The sequence below is a fragment of the Cricetulus griseus genome, chromosome 4 (genome assembly GCF_003668045.3).
Source record: "Cricetulus griseus strain 17A/GY chromosome 4, alternate assembly CriGri-PICRH-1.0, whole genome shotgun sequence".
Classification (NCBI taxonomy): Eukaryota; Metazoa; Chordata; class Mammalia; order Rodentia; family Cricetidae; genus Cricetulus; species Cricetulus griseus.
In genome coordinates this window covers 208,874,910-208,893,797 of record NC_048597.1, presented here as the reverse complement: position 1 = coordinate 208,893,797, position 18,888 = coordinate 208,874,910, and the positions used below count along the sequence as shown (strand labels likewise).

The 18,888-nt window shown below is 41.9% G+C and overlaps 2 protein-coding genes across 3 annotated transcripts in view; both read left to right on the top strand.

Annotated features, from left to right (window-relative positions):
• Positions 1 to 2,920: 2,920 nt before the first annotated feature.
• Positions 2,921 to 4,161, top strand: Slc35g2 (solute carrier family 35 member G2). Its single transcript, XM_035444557.1, has one exon. The coding sequence runs from the start codon at positions 2,923 to 2,925 to the stop codon at positions 4,159 to 4,161; it is 1,239 nt and encodes a 412-aa protein (XP_035300448.1). The 5' UTR covers positions 2,921 to 2,922.
• Positions 4,162 to 10,776: 6,615 nt separating this feature from the next.
• Nck1 (NCK adaptor protein 1) overlaps positions 10,777 to 18,888 on the top strand; it is a 52,722-nt gene continuing 44,610 nt past the window's right edge. Inside the window, exon 1 of one of the 2 annotated variants that reach the window (XM_027414294.2) lies at positions 10,777 to 10,908. The gene's annotated coding sequence lies outside the window, so the exon portion shown is untranslated. The remainder of the gene's footprint in view (positions 10,909 to 18,888) is intronic. The other variant, XM_027414295.2, reaches the window with a different exon arrangement.

The following is an 18,888-nucleotide window of genomic DNA, read 5'->3' as shown; positions in this document are numbered from 1 at the left end:
TCATTAAGATAATTACTGGCCATCAAGGAAATGAGAATTGACATAGTTAAATTGGGTACAGTAACTAGGAACATAAAACTTCAGGGCTGAGCCAAGCAGGAAGCAACATGATTACATTATACAAATTAGATTAGAAGTGCTGCAATTGTTTAGATGAAGAAGTGTCTGGAGAAGCCAGAGAAAGCTTGCTCCTAAAGACAGAATTTGAATTAGCTCCTAACAGATGATCACTATTTAGAATGTTGGAGCAGAGGAGAGATTAATGGAATAAAAGTTTGAGAAATGACTTTTACACACATGGTGCAAGGTTAAGGAGACACCACACAGATTCCTGGGTCATGGTGTGGATGCCAATGGGCTAAGTACAGACCAGGGCCACACTAAGTAGGGTATCAAGTGCCTGGCAGAGATGTTAGAGTTGACCTTTCTTTTTTGTGTTTGAGACAGCATCTCATGTGGCCCAGGCTAGCTTCAAACCCACTCACTATGTAGCTGAGGATGGCCTTTACTTTCTGGTCGTCCTGCCTCTACCTCTGTGTTGGGATTACACAGGTGCACTAGGTTAGGTGATACTGATAGTGTAGAAAGGAGTCTGTAGAGAACTCTTGATTCTTGGATGGGGAAAACTTGGAGGAAAGTTTTTGTCTGAATTTTTTAAAGACAGATTAATGTGACAACAGGATTTAGAGGAGGGCTGGAACTCAAGGATTGTGACAGGATGCCAGGGTAATGTTCTAGTCTGGAACCCATCCTGGCTTCTTCTAGAATAACAACATTAACATGGAATTAGAGAAAAAAAGAAAAATCCAAGAAATATTTCGAAGACAAAAACAGTAAGGATGAGCCAATTTGGCGTGTGATGGCAGAAAGGAGAAGTCAGAGTGTTCCTTGGTTTCTAGCTTGGGGATCTGGGAGGACTGTTAGGTCTCCCACAGAAGTGAGGGAGCTGGGAAGAAAGTACCTTCTTGGCAATTGAAACTATTGAAACTAAAACCACAATTTTAAAATGGAAATGGGGCTGAAGAGATGGCTCGGAGGTTAAGAGCACTGACTGCTCTTCCTGAGGTCCTGAGTTCAGTTCCCAGCAACCACATGGTGGCTCACAACCATCTATAATGAGATCTGGTGCCCTCTTCTGGTGTGCAGGCATGTATACTAAATAAATAAAATCTTTAAAAAAATGGAAATGGCTAGAAGTGAGAAATAAAGAACAGTGGGGTTTCTTGAAACCAGTATACTGGAGAGCAGCAGGAGGAGGCTGGTTAGGTCTGGAGGGTCTGGAGGCACGGGTTGTATTTTTCCATGACTTCTTCCAGCTGAAGAGGACTTTCAGAAGAAGAGGGAGTAAACAGAACAGCTGGCTATCCAGATGGTGTCAAAAGAATTGAATTGGATTTCATTCTGGGGTCATGGCTTAAGTCCTAGAACTGATGAGTTTGGGCAAGGATTTGGGGGATCACAAGGAGAGAAAAGTTTCCTCTTCTCTCCTTTGCCTCTTCCCTTTTAGGGTGGACACTTCAGTGGGCTCCACATGTCTGGTAAGGTGTATTGCCAGATCACCTTTTAGGATGGAAGAAAAGAATCACTGAAAAGAGGAAACTGTTCAAAGAAAGAGAGGAAGATAGACTGAGTGAGAAAGAATAACATTGTAAAAGATATCCAGTGTTTCACAGGGTAATTGTAGGTGAAAATAGCCAAACTTACTGTTAACATTTATTGAGAGTTTACTATATATACTTCTATGAAAAATTCTTTATATTCAGTATTTCTTTGATCCTTACTTTGAAGGAAGCTTAATATTTTCCCTAACTAACAGTATATCACAATATCAAGTACTGGGATTATAGATATGTGCCACTTTGCTTAGATTCTGTTATTATATAAAACTATGTAAAATGCCTTTGGGGACTGATGAGAAACTCAGTGGTTAAAAGCACTTCCTGCTCTTTCAGAGGACCCAAGTTTGGTTTCCAGCACCCATGTGGAAAGACTCACAACCACCTATATCTCCAGTTTTGGGAAATTTGGCTCCCTTTTCTGGCCTGTGAGGATACCTGCATACCTACTTATGTGCACATTCATGCACACACACTCACACACACACACACACACACACACACACACACACAAACACACAAATACACACACAAATTTAAAAAGTCTTTAAAATATTTCGGATTCATGTACTAACAATTTAGAACATAGACAAATGGGCACAACAAAAAGCAAGGTGTGGAGCTGGAGAGACGGCTCAGTGGTTTACAGCACTGGCTGTTTTTCCAGAGGACCTGGTTTCAATTCCCAGCACCCATGTGGCAGTTCACAACTGTCTGCAATTCTAGTTCCAGGGGATTCAACACCCTCACACAGGAATGAATGCAGACAAAACACCAATGCACATGAAAGAAAATTAGATAAAATCTATCTTTTTAAAGGCTGCTTTTTATTTTTTGTGTTTTGATTTTAAGGTGAGTAGAAAGGAAAAGATGGAAAAACACCAGTGTGTCATGTAAAATGAGGCATAAAGCTGAAAAGACAAGCTGGGTATATGGCATATGCCTCTAATCCTAGCAGTTGGGAGTTGGAGGCAGGAGGATGAAGAGTTCAAGGCCAGCATGGGCTATATGAGACCCTATTTCAAAAAACCAATAAACTGAACAAATAAAAAGAGTTAATAAGAACAAATACAGTGAGACATTGGAGAGCTAACAGGCTCGAAAATTCCATTGGGCTTCATATACATGATAATGCTTATGCCAAATCAAATCTTCCTATTATGTTTTCTTTCCAGACTCCTGTTTTAATCTCTGCCTTCCATCATTGAATTAGTATATATATGCAAAATAGTAATGCAGTTTTCAATGCAATGAACATGTATATTTTATCTTTTTTTTCTTTAAATAGAATTTGTTATCTGAAGAAATGGATACTTCTCCATCCAAACAATCTCCAGTTAAAAAACGGGTGAAAATACATCCCAACACAGTCATGGTGAAATATACCTCTCATTATCCCCAACCTGGGGATGATGGGTATGAAGAAATCAATGAAGACTATGGCAAATTTATGGAAGAAAATCCAAAGAAAAGCCTGCTGAGTGAAATCAAGAGGAAAGGAAGAACTTTGTTTGGAACCATGGACACTCAGCCTCCACTAACAGAAGATTTAAGAGCCAGTGGGATAGCACAATTCCACAGTTTTGCAGAAAAAAACATTTTTCAGTCCCGAAAAATGTGGATAGTGCTGTTTGGGTCTGCCTTGGCTCATGGATGTGTGGCTCTTATCACTAGGCTTGTTTCGGATCGTTCTAAAGTTCCATCTTTAGAACTGATCTTTATCCGTTCCGTGTTGCAGGTCTTATCGGTGTTAGTTGTGTGCTATTACCAGGAAGCTCCTTTTGGACCCAGCGGATACAGATTACGGCTTTTCTTTTATGGTATATGCAATGTTATTTCTATCACCTGTGCTTATACCTCCTTTTCAATAGTTCCTCCCAGTAATGGGACCACGATGTGGAGAGCCACAACCACAGTTTTCAGTGCCATTTTAGCATTTTTACTTGTGGATGAGAAAATGGCTTATGTTGACATGGCTACAGTGGTTTGCAGTATCTTAGGTGTTTGTCTTGTCATGATTCCCAACATTGTTGATGAAGACAATTCCTTGTTAAATGCCTGGAAAGAAGCCTTTGGGTACACGATGACAGTGATGGCTGGACTGACCACTGCTCTTTCTATGATAGTGTACAGATCCATCAGGGAGAAGATCAGCATGTGGACTGCATTGTTCACCTTTGGTTGGACTGGAACCATCTGGGGAGTTTCTACTATGTTTGTTCTTCAAGAACCTATAATCCCTCTAGATGGAGAAACGTGGAGCTATCTCATTGCTATATGCATCTGTTCTACTGCAGCATTCTTAGGAGTTTATTATGCCTTAGACAAATTCCATCCAGCTCTGGTCAGCACAGTACAGCATCTGGAGATTGTGGTAGCTATGGTCTTACAGCTTTTAGTGTTGCACATATTTCCTAGTGTTTATGATGTTTTTGGAGGTGTGATCATTATGATTAGTGTATTTGTCCTTGCTGGCTATAAACTGTACTGGAGGAATGTAAGGAGGGAAGATTATCAAGAAATACTGGACTCTCCCATTAAATGAATACCTGGTTATTACTATCTTCTTAATGTCTAGTTATTAACATGTACATTGCCATTTTAATATTTACCTGTAAGATGTCTTTGTGCTACATAATTGATAGAGTGCTACATAGTATAAATAATTATACAGATGCAGAAAAATATTTCAGACTAATATATTAAAGCATACATATTAAATAGATGAAATATGTCATGAACTTGGTGTCTTTATAATTATTAATAAAAAGTAACTGTGTTAGAAGGATATTATTCTCCATCACCAAAGACACAAGACTAGGAATCTCAGATTGAATGTCGGTCGTTATAAACTTCTAAAACTTGAAAACTGTTTTTGTTTTATTTTGAGACAGGGTATTTCTATGTAGACCTGGCTGTCCTGGAACTTGCTATGTAGACCAGACTGGTCTGTCTCCCAAGCACTGGCATTAAAGACATATGCCACTATGCCTGGGGAAAATGTTTATTCTTTTTGTTTGTTTGTTTTGGTTTTTGAGACAGAGTTTCTTTGTGTAGTCTTGGCTGTCCTGAAACTCATTCTGTAGATGAGGCTGGTCTCAGACTCATAGAAATCATCATGCCTCTGCCTCCTGAGTGCTGGGATTAAAGGCATGCACCACCACTGCTCAGCTGAAAAAAATGTTTATTTTTAATGTTCTACAAATGTGTAACAAACATCCCTCAATATTCAGAAATATTCATTCATGAAAATTACACTACAGCATAACATGTTGGACACCCAGCTAAAGTCCATTTTTCCACTAAAAATCTAAAGGTCTTGAGTTGAGATGAATAAAAGGAGTAAAGAAAAGCTGGATTTTCAGTAACAGGGAGTCTAAATGTTAGAACGGAAAATTCGTCTTCTTATAGTAGGCCACATTAGGCAATGTACAGAGAATGAGTGTTGGGTATAATGAATTCTCACCAATTGTATATAATCCATACCATTTTGTGCCTGATGATGTGAGAGCTAATATTTGGAAGACCCTCCTCATTGTCATTTATGCAAATCTTTCCCATAGCAGCCTGTTTATGATTCTATGGTAAGTATGTAAGTAAAGAAGACATGTCATACTCTTAAAAAATAAAGACACTGACATGTCTATTGCATGATGAACTCAAAGCAGATGTGGTTACTTATGCAAGACCTGCACAAGATGAAGCCAGCCACAATTTCAGCATCGTTGGAGAGGGACTCTCCAGGACCCATGCCTTACTGAGTTATTGGTGGTTGACACCTACTGGGGAAGCCAGAATAATTTTTTTGAGGATGTTCCTATTATGTTACTGTGTTCTCGTCTCCTTGCACCTCCCACCCCACCACTACATATGGACAGCATTAACTGGATTTTGTAGCAGGAGTTCTAATATGTCTTAATAATAAAAACTTGGAGTCAGCTATCAGGGGGCGAAAGCTGAAGGATCAGAGAAACAGAGCAGCCAGCCATTAGAGTTCAGACCAAAGGGGCAATCCTGTCCTCAGACTGCTTCCTCAGACTGACTGCTGCTCGGACTAACTGCCCTGCTTTATATTCCTCTCTCTACCCAGCCATATCCCTTCCTGTATCCACCTCTTTAGTGCTGGGATTAAAGGTGTGAACCATCACCACTTGGCTCTGTTTCTGTATTAGACTGGATCAATTTCAGGTAGCCCAGGGTGGCCTTGAACTAGCAGAGGTCTGTCCGACTCTGTCTCCCAAATGCTGGGATTAAAGGTCTGTACCACCACTGCTTGGCCTCTGACTAAGTAGTGTGGCTAGTCTGCACTCTAGTCTTCTGGCAAGCTTTATTTGTTAGATTATAAACAAAATATCACTACAGGATTTAGCAGATTATAAAAAAAAGTCATTTCCAGGACAGCCAGGGCTGCATAGAGAAATCCTGTGTCAGAAAAAAGGCTATTAGTTGGAAGGGGGACATGTTGAGGGGTATATGGGCATGTGGGGAGAGTTAGAGGAGAGAATCAGGGTTGGATATGGTCATATTTCATTGTATACATGTATAAAATTCTCAAGAATAAAGAAAAAGCAAAGTTAAACTTTTTGACACACTAGCAGTACTCACAATGTAACAGAAAATTGGATAGTATCTCAAGACTCTCCTCATGGTGCATGTCTTTAATCCTAGCACTTGGGAGGCAGAGGCAGGCGGATCTCTGTGATTTCAGGGCTAGCTTGGTCTACAGAGCAAGTTCTAGGACAGGCTCCAAAGCAATACAGAGAAACCCTGCCTGGGAAAAAAAATCCCTCCCCCCCTGAAAAAAGAGCTTCTGGGTCAGTAAATACATATAAGATAGCATTAATTTGAGTCTAATTTCAGCCATTATTCTGTATAAGTCCACGTTGATGTGATACTGGTTATTAAGGTATTGTCTCTTAGCTCCCAACTCACCCTTCTATACTTTCCTATGCAATGCTAGAGCTCAGACCCCACACATTTCATTTTTTTTTTGATGCTAGCTAGTTTTGCCTACAAAGGACATTACAGAGGGGCTGAAAACACTGCTAGCATAGGGCTGTAATTCTAGCTAGTTTGGGAGGCTGAGGCAGGTGGATCCCAAGTTCAAGTTTAGCGTTGGCAACTTAGACCTGTTTTCAAAAAGGGGGAAACTACTGGGATAATCTCAGTGGCAGAGCACTTACTACTGTACAGCAAACTGCTGCAGATTCAACCCCTGGGGAGTCCTGCAAATAAATAAATAAGAGAAAGCAAAAAGTTAACAGAGGAAGATTAGGCAGCAGAAAGAGAAGGGACTTTACTTTCTGTTTGCCTTTAGCATATGTTGCTCTTTTACCCCTGCAATCCTTAAGTTACTTTTGAAATTATCCCTTCCTATCACCCCTGCCCACAACATCATCCCCTTTGAGCAGGAGGACAGCCAGCTGCAGAGCTTCCTCCTAGAGGTCTGAACTATAATCCAGCTGGGTCATGCCTCTGTGCTTCTGAAATCCTATAGTTCAAACCTGATTCTCCCTTTTTCTAGCCCTAGGGGTGGTAGTTGATTCATGAAGTGCAATCTCTTTTGGGTTACCTCAGTATCATCCCTGGCCCTCCACCCCTGACCTTTTTTGTTTGTTTGTTTGTTTGTTTTGTCTATTTGAGACAGAGTCAAGGTAAAAAATAAGCACTCGCGCAACTCAGAAATCTGGGGAACTAGATAAATGTCTGACAGGATAAACAGAAAAAGACATTTAGAAACAGTGAAACTTTAACAGTGCATCTTTGCTGACAAAGATGAAGTTATAGAATCTTAAAAATATCCAGAGCAGAAAGATATGATGCACAGAAAAACAATGACTATAGTTACAGGGTCAGTGAGATGGCTCAGTGGATAAGGGCTCTTGCCACCAATCCTAATGACCCAAGTTGGATCCTTGGAAGGCACATGGTGGAATGAGAGAACCAACTCTACACATGTATGTGTATATACACACACCCCAAATAAATAAATAAATAAATAAATAAATAAATGTTAGTGTCTTAGTTAGGGTTTTTATTGCTGTGAAGAGACACTATGACCATGGCAACTCTTGTAAAGAAAACATTTAATTGGGGTGGCTTGATTACAGTTTCAGAGGTTCAGTCCATTATCATCATAATGAGGGCATGGCAGCCTGCAGGCAAATGTGGTGCTGGAGCTGAGAGTGCTACATCTTATAGGCAACAGGAAGTCAACTGAAATACTGGGAGGTATCCTGAGCAAAGGAAACCTCAAAGCCTGCTTCCACAGTGACACACTTCCTCCTATAAGGCCATACCCATTCCAGCAAAGCCATACTTCTAGTAGTGCCACTCCCTATGAGATGATGGGGGGCAATTACATTCAAACTACCACAGTTCATAAAAGATGTCAAGAATAACAAGTTGAGGTTGGAGAGGTGATTCCTCCATTAAGAACACTTGTTGCTGTTTCAGAGAGCCCAAGTTGGGTTCCTAGCACCAGTAAAGCAGCTTATAACTGTCTGTTAGGTCAGTTCCAGGGGATCCGATTCCCTCTTCTGGTCTCTGATGGAACTGCAGGCACACAGTGCACTAAAATATGCAAGTCAAACATTCAACACACTGTTACACTGGTTTTTTGTTTGTTTGTTTGTTTTTGTTTGTTTTTGTTTGTTTTGTTTTTCAAGATAGGGTTTCTCTGTATTGCTTTGGAGGCCATCCTGGAACTTGCTCTGTAGACCAGACTGGCCTCGAACTCACAGAGATCCGCCTGCCTCTGCCTCCCAAGTGCTGGGATTAAAGGCATGTGCCACCAATGCCCGGCTCAACACACTGTTTTTTTTTTTTTTTAAACAAATTGCAGCTTGCTCCTCAGCAGAAGCAATGAAAGTCAGAAAACATCAGAACGATCTTTAAAGTACTGAGAAAATAAGCAACAAATCTCTAGTGACTTCTCAATGCTTATAGGATAAACTCTAAGGCCCTCAACTTTCATAACATATTGCTTAAATTCTAGCCACTGCCTGCTTAATCAATATACTACAATTGCTTAATGTCTTTAATTATGTAACCCCTCAAACACTTCTTTTTACTACACATTTCTTACTACACATTTCTCCTCTCACTGTGGCTTAATGCCTCTCTGTCCCTAGATACAACTGTTGTTGGGTTTAGCATATTAATAATACAGGTTGATTTAAATGTCAATATTTGATACTGGTATGGACTCTTAAGATATCCAGTGCCTATTGTAGCACCTACCATACAAACTGGACTCTTTCCTGTAATAGCATGACCATACTGAATCTAGAAATTAAATTTAGTTAGTAGGGCCTGCTGATTTCTACATGTCCATCAAGCCTGTGATAACTTCTTGCTAGCAGATAGGTAGAACTTTTTTCCTCTAAACATTCCTGTCTGATGGGAACACTAAACTACATCATTCTAACTATAAGCTGTCAATAGTTTCCTGGGAAAGGTCTTAAGATATGGAGGGTTCACAATTTCTTTCTTTATCGCTCCAAATCTCCTCCTTTGAAGTTACTGGGGGTGAGCTGCCTGCATGGTTGTTGCTTGCTTTTGAGACAGAGTTGCTCTATGTAGCCTTGGCCCGTCCTCCAATTTGCTACATTTTGCTACAAAGATCAGGCTGGCCTTGACCTTGCAGAAACTGAACTTGCTTCTGTCTCTCAAGTGCTGAGATAAAGGGTGTGGTGGTCCATATGTTTTATTTTTGTTTGTTTGTTTGTTTTTCCAGACAGGGTTTCTCAGTGTAACAGTCCTGGCTATCCTGGAACTCGCTTTTGTAGACCAGGCTGGCCTCAAACTCAGAGATCTGGCTGCCTCTGCCTCCCAAGTACTGGGATTAAAGGCACATGCCACCACTGGCTGGCTTTGTATGTTTTTGAATATATAGTTTACATTATTTACTTTTGATACTATCACTAGAGTGTAGAGAGAGTATCCTTTGCCCAGTTTTATGGTCTACTTTTCTCAACTACGTCAGGCTAAGAAGGGGCCACAGTAATTTGTAGTTTACCTGAGGCACGACAACCCATGTATCTTTCCACGCACCATTAATGCAGAAAAGTGAATTTTTAGGACTTACAGGTAGGGTCTGTATTACAGTGCAAGGAAGGAGTTGGGGAGATGGCTCAGTGATTAAGAGCACTGGTTGCTCTTCCAGGGGACCTGGGTTTGATTCCCAGCACCCACATGTGGTTCAAAACCACCTGTAACTCCAGTTCCAGAAGATCCTATAGGCACGTATACGGCACACAAATATACGTGAAGGCAAAACACTCATATACAAAAATTTTTTAAAAAAAAAGTGAAGGGAAGATGTACTAATGCCTAGATTATTGACGGTGATGTGCTAGACATGGAGTGGGATGAATGGGCGCTGACACAGTTCCTCATTTAATAGATTTTGCAATGTAAGCATATGGGTGTAGTTACGCTGGAGGCAAAATCACGTTTCAATAGTTACCTAACCTACTCTAAGAAACACAGGTGGTTAGGAAACAGTGTGGCGTTATGGGTGGCTGCAAGGCTAGTTAGGATGGAGAAGCGAGCGATTTACAAGTGCCTTGGCAGGTGGCTGGGGCTGGGCCACTACCATGCTCAGCCCAAGGGCAAAAGTAACCGTCCTTTTCAGCAGGGCTGGGAGCCGAGAGTGAAGGCTGCGCACGGGCCAGGGCATTAGGAAGTTCCTCAGACAGCTTATTTTGGTCGTGGTTTGAATGAACAAACATCTTACATTTTTCTCCGAGGCTCGTTTCTCTTTGTCGCTCCCTGTCGCTAAGATTCTGCAGCTGGTCGGCCCCAAAGGTGCAGGAACCAGAGAGCGCAGTTTGTGTTGAACCCGGGGCCGACACTAACGAGCGATTCTAATGACAGGTCTCAGCAGCGCTGAGAGAGGCGGAGAGTAACCAGCCACCGAGGAAGCTGGGGGGGAGCACAGGGCCCAGCGCTCCTCACCTTCTCCGGTCCGAGCGCCGCCGCGCAGTCTCAGCCCACAGAGCCCTGAGCGCTGCGCTTGATTGACAGGCCAGCTCGCCCAGTCCCGCAGCGGCGCATTCCACTGTGGCGTCAGGGGCGGGCTCCGCAGGCGATGGAGCCTATCAGATCGGGCGTGGAGCGGGTTTCCTGCCCGCACCGGCCCGCCCACCGGTTGATCTCGCCCCGCCTCTCTGTGAGAGCTACGCGGCGGCGCAGCGCAGGCCTCGTGCGGTAACGGCAGCCGTGCAGCCGCGGTGGCGTCCCGGTGCGCTGCTCAGGTGACGGGAGCCGCGGGCTCGGCGGAGGGAAGGTGAGACGGCCCTGCCCGCGGGCGGACACGCACGGTCCTCCCGTCTCCCCCTCCCCGGTCCCTCTGCGCTGTCTGTTAGTCTGGTGGCTTCCTCTTCCCCGGGGAAGTTAGCCCAGGGGCGCCGTCTGTCGGCGGCGGGGCGGAGGGGGCGGGGAGGCCGCTCGCTCGCTCGCTCGCTCGCTCGCTCGCTTGCTTGGTGGAGCTCGGGTGTCCGCCGTGCATCCCGGTGACCCTGCGGCCTCTTCCCCTGAGCTGCGAGCACTGCTCGGGGAGGCGGGCGGACGGGCGAGCGTGCGGCGCGCGCGCCGCCTCAGCGCCCCCCCAGAAAGCCCTGTCGCGGTCTGCGGTGGTGTCTGAGGCCGGGAAGGTAGGGACGGGCTGGCAGGAAGGAAGGGCGCTCTCACCTCCAGCCGCCAGCGGGAGGAAGCCGGTCAGGGGGGCATCCTCGGGGCGCGCCCTCCCCTCCCCCTACCGCCCCGGAGCAGGAGAGATGGGGGTGTCCGGGGGGCTGGCGAGTTGGGGTAGGTCCAGGAAAAACAGCTTGCTGGGTTGGGTTTGCACGGTTTCGCACGGGTTTCCGCCCAAGTTGGGTTTAATGTGGTGAAGCTGGGTTTTTTGTTCATGGTTGAGGACCGTAACATCGCTCGTTGAATGTCGAACCGAGCTGAAGTCACCCAAAGAAAATTCTGCCCCTTATGTTAGTTAGGTGAGAAGCGTTAAGGGAAGAATGAGGCCGAGAAGAAAAACTTCCTGACCCCATCCATCTTGGGGTGGGGAGCAAGGAGGATCAGTGTCCAGCCAAAAGGAGTAAAAGTTTTGCAAGAAGTGTTCATTTTCAACAGCTTAACTTCGGAAGCTTTACGATCAGCCTTAACGATTTCTCAAGCACCTGGAAATCCGTTGTTTGCTTTCAGCCTTTAGCGAGGTCACAAAATCAATGGGGAAACAGTCCAAGAAGAAAGTTTTGTTAGATAATTTTCAATCAATCTCTCTCTTTTTTTAAAAAATAGAAATTCCATTCACATCTTGATGGTAAATCAAGACGTATGCATTGGTTGAGTAGTACTGTTTTGTTTTTCATCGTGGCCACATTGGGTGCTTTCTCTAGGAAAACTCATCTGTAGGAATTGGCTGGGATATCTGTAAGTGCACAGTGGTCGGATCTCAGCTGTATATGTAAGCATTAAGTTTTAAAAGATTTGCCTCCCCCTCAAACATTGAGATTTTCCTGGTGTTACAGAGCCATGTAAATAGTTGACACATTGATATAATAGTTTATGAAACACTGAGTGACAGTTTATGCTGCTAGTTTTCAAATTTTGAGAACTTTCTTCCAGAGTTCATAGTTTGATGTGACAATTGTTATAAATAATGAATTAACCTGGTAATACAGAGGAAAAAATGTATGTTTTTCAGTGCCAGAAAATTAAATGATTATTTCACTGAGAATTGAAGGAAATGCTTGACATTACTGAACATATTTAACAGACCCGATCGGTTGAAGACAATTTGACAGGCCTGGATGATTCTCACTTTAACCTATCTCAGAAATAGAACTTCAAAACCAGTTCCATATGCTGTCTTTCTTTACTGATGCATTATGTAACATGGTCTCAGTAACTCAGACATAAACCTTAACATTTTTGCTGTCATTTTCTTTAAAAAATTTCTTACCTTTGTATTCTTACACTGTTTTTAATTTCTGTCTCTGAACTGCTCTCAAGCTCTACCTGGGTTCTGAATGGCTCAAATATGTTCTGACTGTGCTGATCTTAAAATAATACTTTGAACATATTTTTCAAAGATATTAGAAGTAATATCTTTCTTCTAGATTTTATAGTCTTTTTAAAGATTTATTTTTATTTTATGTGAGTGTTTTGCCTACATATAAGTGCACCATGTGTTGTGTGTTCTGGAAAAATAACCGAGATCCTCCACAGGAGCTCTTAACCACTGAGCATCTGTCCACCCCCACCCCCAAAGTCTCTGCAAGTTACCAAAGTAGCAAAGTAAAATTCTGTAAGCTTTCCTTATTTCCTTCCTTAATTTCCTCCCTCCCTCCTTCCTTGACCTTTTCCTCCCCTACTTCCCCTCTTCTATCTCTTTTTCCTTTCTTTGGTTTTGGGATCAGACCCACGTCTTCTCATAACACACTGAGGTATAATATCAATCCAAAAATTTTTTTTAAAATATTGGTTATTACATTTTTGTTTACGTGAGTGTGCATGTGTGTCGGTGCAGTGTGCTTATGGCCTAAAAATAGAGTCAGAGGACAGCTTGTGGGGAGTCAGTTCTCTTCCACCAAATGGATCCCATAAATTGAACTCAGGTTGTCAGGCTTGCAGTAGGTGCTTTTACCTGGAGAGTAAATTTTAAAATTAAAAATTTTTAAAATTAAGTGTATTTGTGTATTGAAGGCATGATATGTGCACATGAGTGCAGGTGCTTGACTTATAGGCAATTTTGAGCCTCCTGATACAGGTGCTGGGAATCAAACTTGGGTCCTTGCAAACTGCTGAGCCATCATCTCTCCAGCCTCCAGAATTTTAATTTTGATCCTTGAGTAAAGCCTGTCAAAAATTTCTATTCCTTGTGTTGCCCCTTTTCTTTGAACTTTTTTGCATCCCCCTTTCTTTTCTAGTTAGCATATAAAGTGAAGGGTTTTGTGATGGCATTTGCATACATTTTTATTACTGTGCTTTTTTCTTAAACATTCCTTTTCTCCAACTGTCTTCTCTCTTGCCCTTGCTTTTTAAGTTTATATAGGCTTATGTTAATGATGTCATAGAACATTACTCTTGAAATACTGGAATCCAGCTTTTTTTGTTTTATGGATTGGGAAAGTGAAATCCATGCAAAATAATCACTAATATTCTCACATCTTGATATTGTGGCATAACTGAGACTCAAACTTCATCGTATTCAAATATCATGTATTCTTTATGATACCATACTATTATTTTGTGCAATATATAGTATTTGCTTTGTGAATCTTTCTCATACAGGTTCAACACTTTTATTTTGAGATGGGGTTTCAAGCTATTGTTCTAATATTGTTGCTCAACATGTTCTAGTGTGATCTTCTATCTTCCTGACTCAGCCTCCTGAGCAGCTGTGCTTCCTGGCATATGACCTTTTATTTTGTATTTTTCTCCAGTCTTCATTTTTAGTAGCATTATTGAAATCTATTGTCTTGTAGTTGAGTGATGGTGCTAGGGATGTAACTGGTGGACAGGGGGCTTGCTTAACAGGCAGGTAGGATCCTCAGCACTGAAGGAAAACAAGCAAACAAAAAAAGTGGATGGTTGCCTTAAAGGTTTTGCTGTTGGAATTTATTTTGCTTGATATATTTGGTAAAAAGAGTGACTCTGGAGGACTTTGAAAGGAGATTGTGATGGTTTGGTGGAAGCTTGGAGGGTTCATCATGAAACAATGTAATGTGCTAGCCAAATGTTCTTTGGAGTGTTAAAACAGTAACACTTTCAGATTTTGTCTGTCAAGAATCAGCAGTGCAGTCTGCTTGTTAAGCACATTGTAAAAATCACTTTCAATTTTGTAGAGTTAGAGCTTTTATATGAGGGGTTTTTTTTTTTTAACTCTGAAGTTTGTTAATAGAAGAGGTGTTGGGTTGCCTTTAACAAGAGTTCAGTGGTACAAGACAGCACAGAAACTGCCAGGAAAAAATTTCTCTGGGGAGATAAGAGTCTTTTCTTTTCGTTTTTTTTTCTAGGTAGATAAGTCTGGCCTCAAACTCATCATGCCTCTACCTCCCAAGTGCTGGGTTAGAGATATATGCCAACAAGCCCTATTGATTGCTTCCTTTTTTGATCTGAAACATGTTAGAAGCTGTTTTTTTCATTATGTTTTGGTTGGTTAATATGGCTTGTTTTTTAATTTGTTTAAATAAACTGCCAAATCTTGTAACTCAGACTGAGGCAGGAGAATTGCAGATTTGAGGTCAGGCTGGGTTATATAGAGCAGTCTTGTCTTTAACAAAACAAAATATTACAAGTTAAAATAAGTTGAAATGCTGGTCCTTATGTGTTTTGTTCCAGAAATTATCTTTAGTGATTGACAAATTGGATATAAATATGGTATGGTGGTGGTGAACGCCTTTAATCCCAGCACTCTGGAGGCAGAGGCAGGTGGATCTCTGAGTTTGAGGCCAGCCTAGTGTACAAATCGAGTTCCAGGACAGCCAAGGTTATATTGAGAAACCCTGTCTCAAAAACAAAAAAACAATAAGTTATGGGTAATGTCAGCTTTTCTTCAGACAGATGAGTAGATGAGTAGAAATATTCCTAGACTGGAAATGTTTTTTAGAATAGGTGTGTCTTTAGGTTGGTGTTGCTGTGAAGAGACACCATGACCATGGTACCTCTTACAAAGGAAAACATTTGAGGTGGCGGCTTACAGTTTCAGAGGTTCAGTCCATTATCATCAATGGCACCGGAGGAGTAGCTGAGAGTCCTATATCTTGTAGGCAACAGGAAGTTGACTGAGTGGTTTCCTGAGGATGGGAAACCTTAAAGCCTGCCCCCATAGCGACATACTTCCTCCAACAAAGGCACACCTTCTAATAGTGGTGTTTCCTGTGAGATTATGGGGGCCAGTACATTCAAACTACCACAAAGTACTTCTTACATGTTTTTTCTTTTGTTTAATCAGTCTTCCAAAACTATTATCACATACTTCTAAACCATGTTGCTGTGTAGAGCAACTGAAAAATAGATACAATAATTTGGCACAATGTGGTACCCTTTAAAACATTTTGGCTGTATTGAAGAATTTTAACATTTTAACAGGGCATTGGAAAATTTTCCTTGGGAAATGCTTCATCATTTTCAGCTACTAAAGTTTTTATTTATTTATTTATTTATTTATTTATTTATTCGTTTGTTTGTTTGTTTTGGGTTTTTCGAGACAGGGTTTCTTTGTATAGTCCTGGCTGTCCTGGAACTCACTCTTAGACCAGGCTGACCTCAACTCAGAGATCTACCTGCCTCTGCCTCCCATATGCTGGGATCAAAGGTGTGTGTCACCACTGCCTGGCAGCTTTTTAAACTTTTAAAAGTGATTTTTGATTATTTGTGTGGCATGCCCGAGTTTGCTTGATAACTTGGAGAGAAAGAATTTGTTTGGTTTACATGTCCTGACTACAGTTGATCATTGAGGAGAAAGGTCAAGACAGAAACCCATGCAGAGCAGAGGCAAAAACTATGGAGGCAAGCTGCTTCTGGCTTTTTCTCTATGACTTGCTAATCTTTTTATTTTTTTTAATCAGCTAATATCTGAATCCTCAACTAATATCCCCTTACCCTCACATCTGTATACTTTATTTTATTTTTTTACGTGTGTGGATGTTTTGCCTTCATGTCTGTACATCATGTATATCCAGTGCCCAAGAAGGTCAGAAGAGGGAGTTGGAGCTCTAGGAACTGGAAGTATAGACAGTTGTGAGCTACTTTGTTGGTGCTGGAAACTGAACCAAGGACCCCTCGAAGAGCAGCCTGTGTTCTTATCCACAGCACCATCTCTCTAGCCTCCTTGTCCTGGCTGGTTTTGTGTGTCAACTTGACACCTATAGAGTCATCAGAGAGGAAGGAGCCTCAGTTGAGGAAATGCCTTGATGAGATCCAGCTGTAAGGCATTTTCTTAATTAATGATCAATGTGGGAGGGCCCAGCCTATGGTGGGTGGTGCCATCCCTGGGGTTGCTGGTTCTGGGATCTTTAAGAAAGCAGACCAAGCAAGCCAGGAAGAAAGCCAGTAAGTAGCACCCCCATGGCCTCTACATCAGCTCACTGGGATCCTTCTGTGTTTTGAGTTCCTTTCCTGACTTCTTCAATGGTGAACAGCAATGCTGAAGTGTAAGCCCTTTCCTACCTAGCTTGCTTTTTGGTCATGGTGTTTCATTGTGGTAGCAATAGAAATCCTAAGATGCCACCCTCTTCCCCCCTTAACCCTTGTTTTTATGTTTATGAGTGTCTTGACTGGTGTTTTCTACATCCATGTAGTGCCTGCAGAGGCCAGAAGAGGGCATCAGATCCCCCTGGGACAGGAGTTAACAGATGGTTTTTTGCTACAATGTGGTTTTGGAACCCAAATCTGGGTCATCTGAAAAAACAGCCAGTACTCTTACAACAGCTAAGCCATCTCTCCAGCCCCTTATATTGCTTCTTTCTTATATAGCCCAGGACCACCTACCTGGGGTGGCTGTGCTCACAGTGGACTAGCCTCCCACATCAATCATTAATCAAGAAAATGCCCACAGATGTGTCCACAGGTTAATTTGATTGGAAGTGCTTCCTTGAATGAGCTTTCCTCTTCTCCACTGACTAATTGGTGTCAAGTTAACCAAAACTAAGTGACATAGTGTGTGTGTATGTGAGTGCAATACCCACAGAGGCCAAAAGAAGAGTGTCAGATATGCTGTAGCTGGAGTTACAGACATTTTAAGCTACCTGGTTTGTGTGCTGGGAACTGAGCTGATGTCCTCTGGCAGAACTGGATGTGTGCTTAACTGTTGGGATGCCTCCAGACCTTCATTTATTAAATGTTCTGTCCAGATGTGTGTTTGGCCATGAGAGATCTTTTTGTAAGGCTTCAGACCATTCCCTTTTGGTAAATTCTGCTTGTTTTGAATTAAAAATCTCAAACAAAAGCAGGGCAGTGGTGGTGCACGCCTTTAATCCCAGCATTTGGGAGGCAGAGGCAGGTGGATCTCTGAGTTGGAGGCCAGCCTGATCTACAGAGCAAATTCTAAGACAGGCTTCAAGCTACAGAGAAATTCTGTCTTGAGAAACCAAAAGCAAAACCAAAAAAACCAAACCAAGGCAAACAAAAAACAACAAAAACAAAACCAAAAAAACATTTTTTTTGGAGAAATATTTTTAAATTTGCTTCATTGTAGAGTTCAACTATATATCTTAATGAGTTTTAATGTTGCTTAAATCAAGATATAGAACATTCCTGTGCTTTATAAGGCTCACTTTTGCAACTTCCTAATCAGTACCCTCTATACTGCCTCTACTGTTAATGTACCCTCACTACACCATAAGTTGACGTTTGCTTCCTCTTCAACTCGGTTTAAGTAGAAATAACAATATGCACTCTTGTTGTTGGCTGCTTTTATGTACTGCTTCAGAGCTGCCTTATGTGGGTGCTGTGAAAGAGCAGCAAGCTCTTGTTAACGACTGAGCCATCTGACCAACCTATTTTTTTGCATTTTATTTACTTACATTTTTTTCTTTTTTTTGAGACAAGATCTCACTATATAGCCCCTGCTTGTTTAGAACTTGCTACATAGACCAGGCTGGCCTCAAACTTACAAAGATCTGAGCTCTGCCTCTCCAGTGCTGGAATGAAAAGCATATACTTACATATAACGCTCAGCCCCTATTTATTAAAATGTATTTTAAAGGTTTATTGACGGCTAGGTGTTGGTGGCGCATGCCTTTAATCCCAGCATTTGGGAGGCAGAGGCAGGCGGATCTCTGTGAGTTCGAGGCCAGCCTGGTCTCCAGAGCGAGTGCCAGGACAGGCTCCAAAGCGACAAAGAGAAACCCTGTCTCGAAAAACCAAAAAAAAAAAAAAAAATTATTGACATGGCAAGTATACGTATTTACAGCATTGTGACAGTTTAGTACATGTATGTAATGAATAGTAGTCAGATTTGGAGATGGGCATTTTTCTATCCTCTTTAGACGTTATATTGAAGTATTCAATTTATTATTGCCAACTATAGTTTTTCTATTGTGCTGTAGAGTATTAGAATTTATTTCTATTGTCTTAGTATACCCCTCTCTATCTTTTCCATTCTCTATCTTTTCCCCTCTCCCCTCAACTCTTCTCCTTGGCAATCAACCTCCTAATCTCTACTTCAATGACATCAACTTAGATTCCACATATAAGTAAAGACATAGGTTATTTGTCTTTCTGTGCTGACTCATTTCACTTACCAAGATGTCTCCAGTTCTAT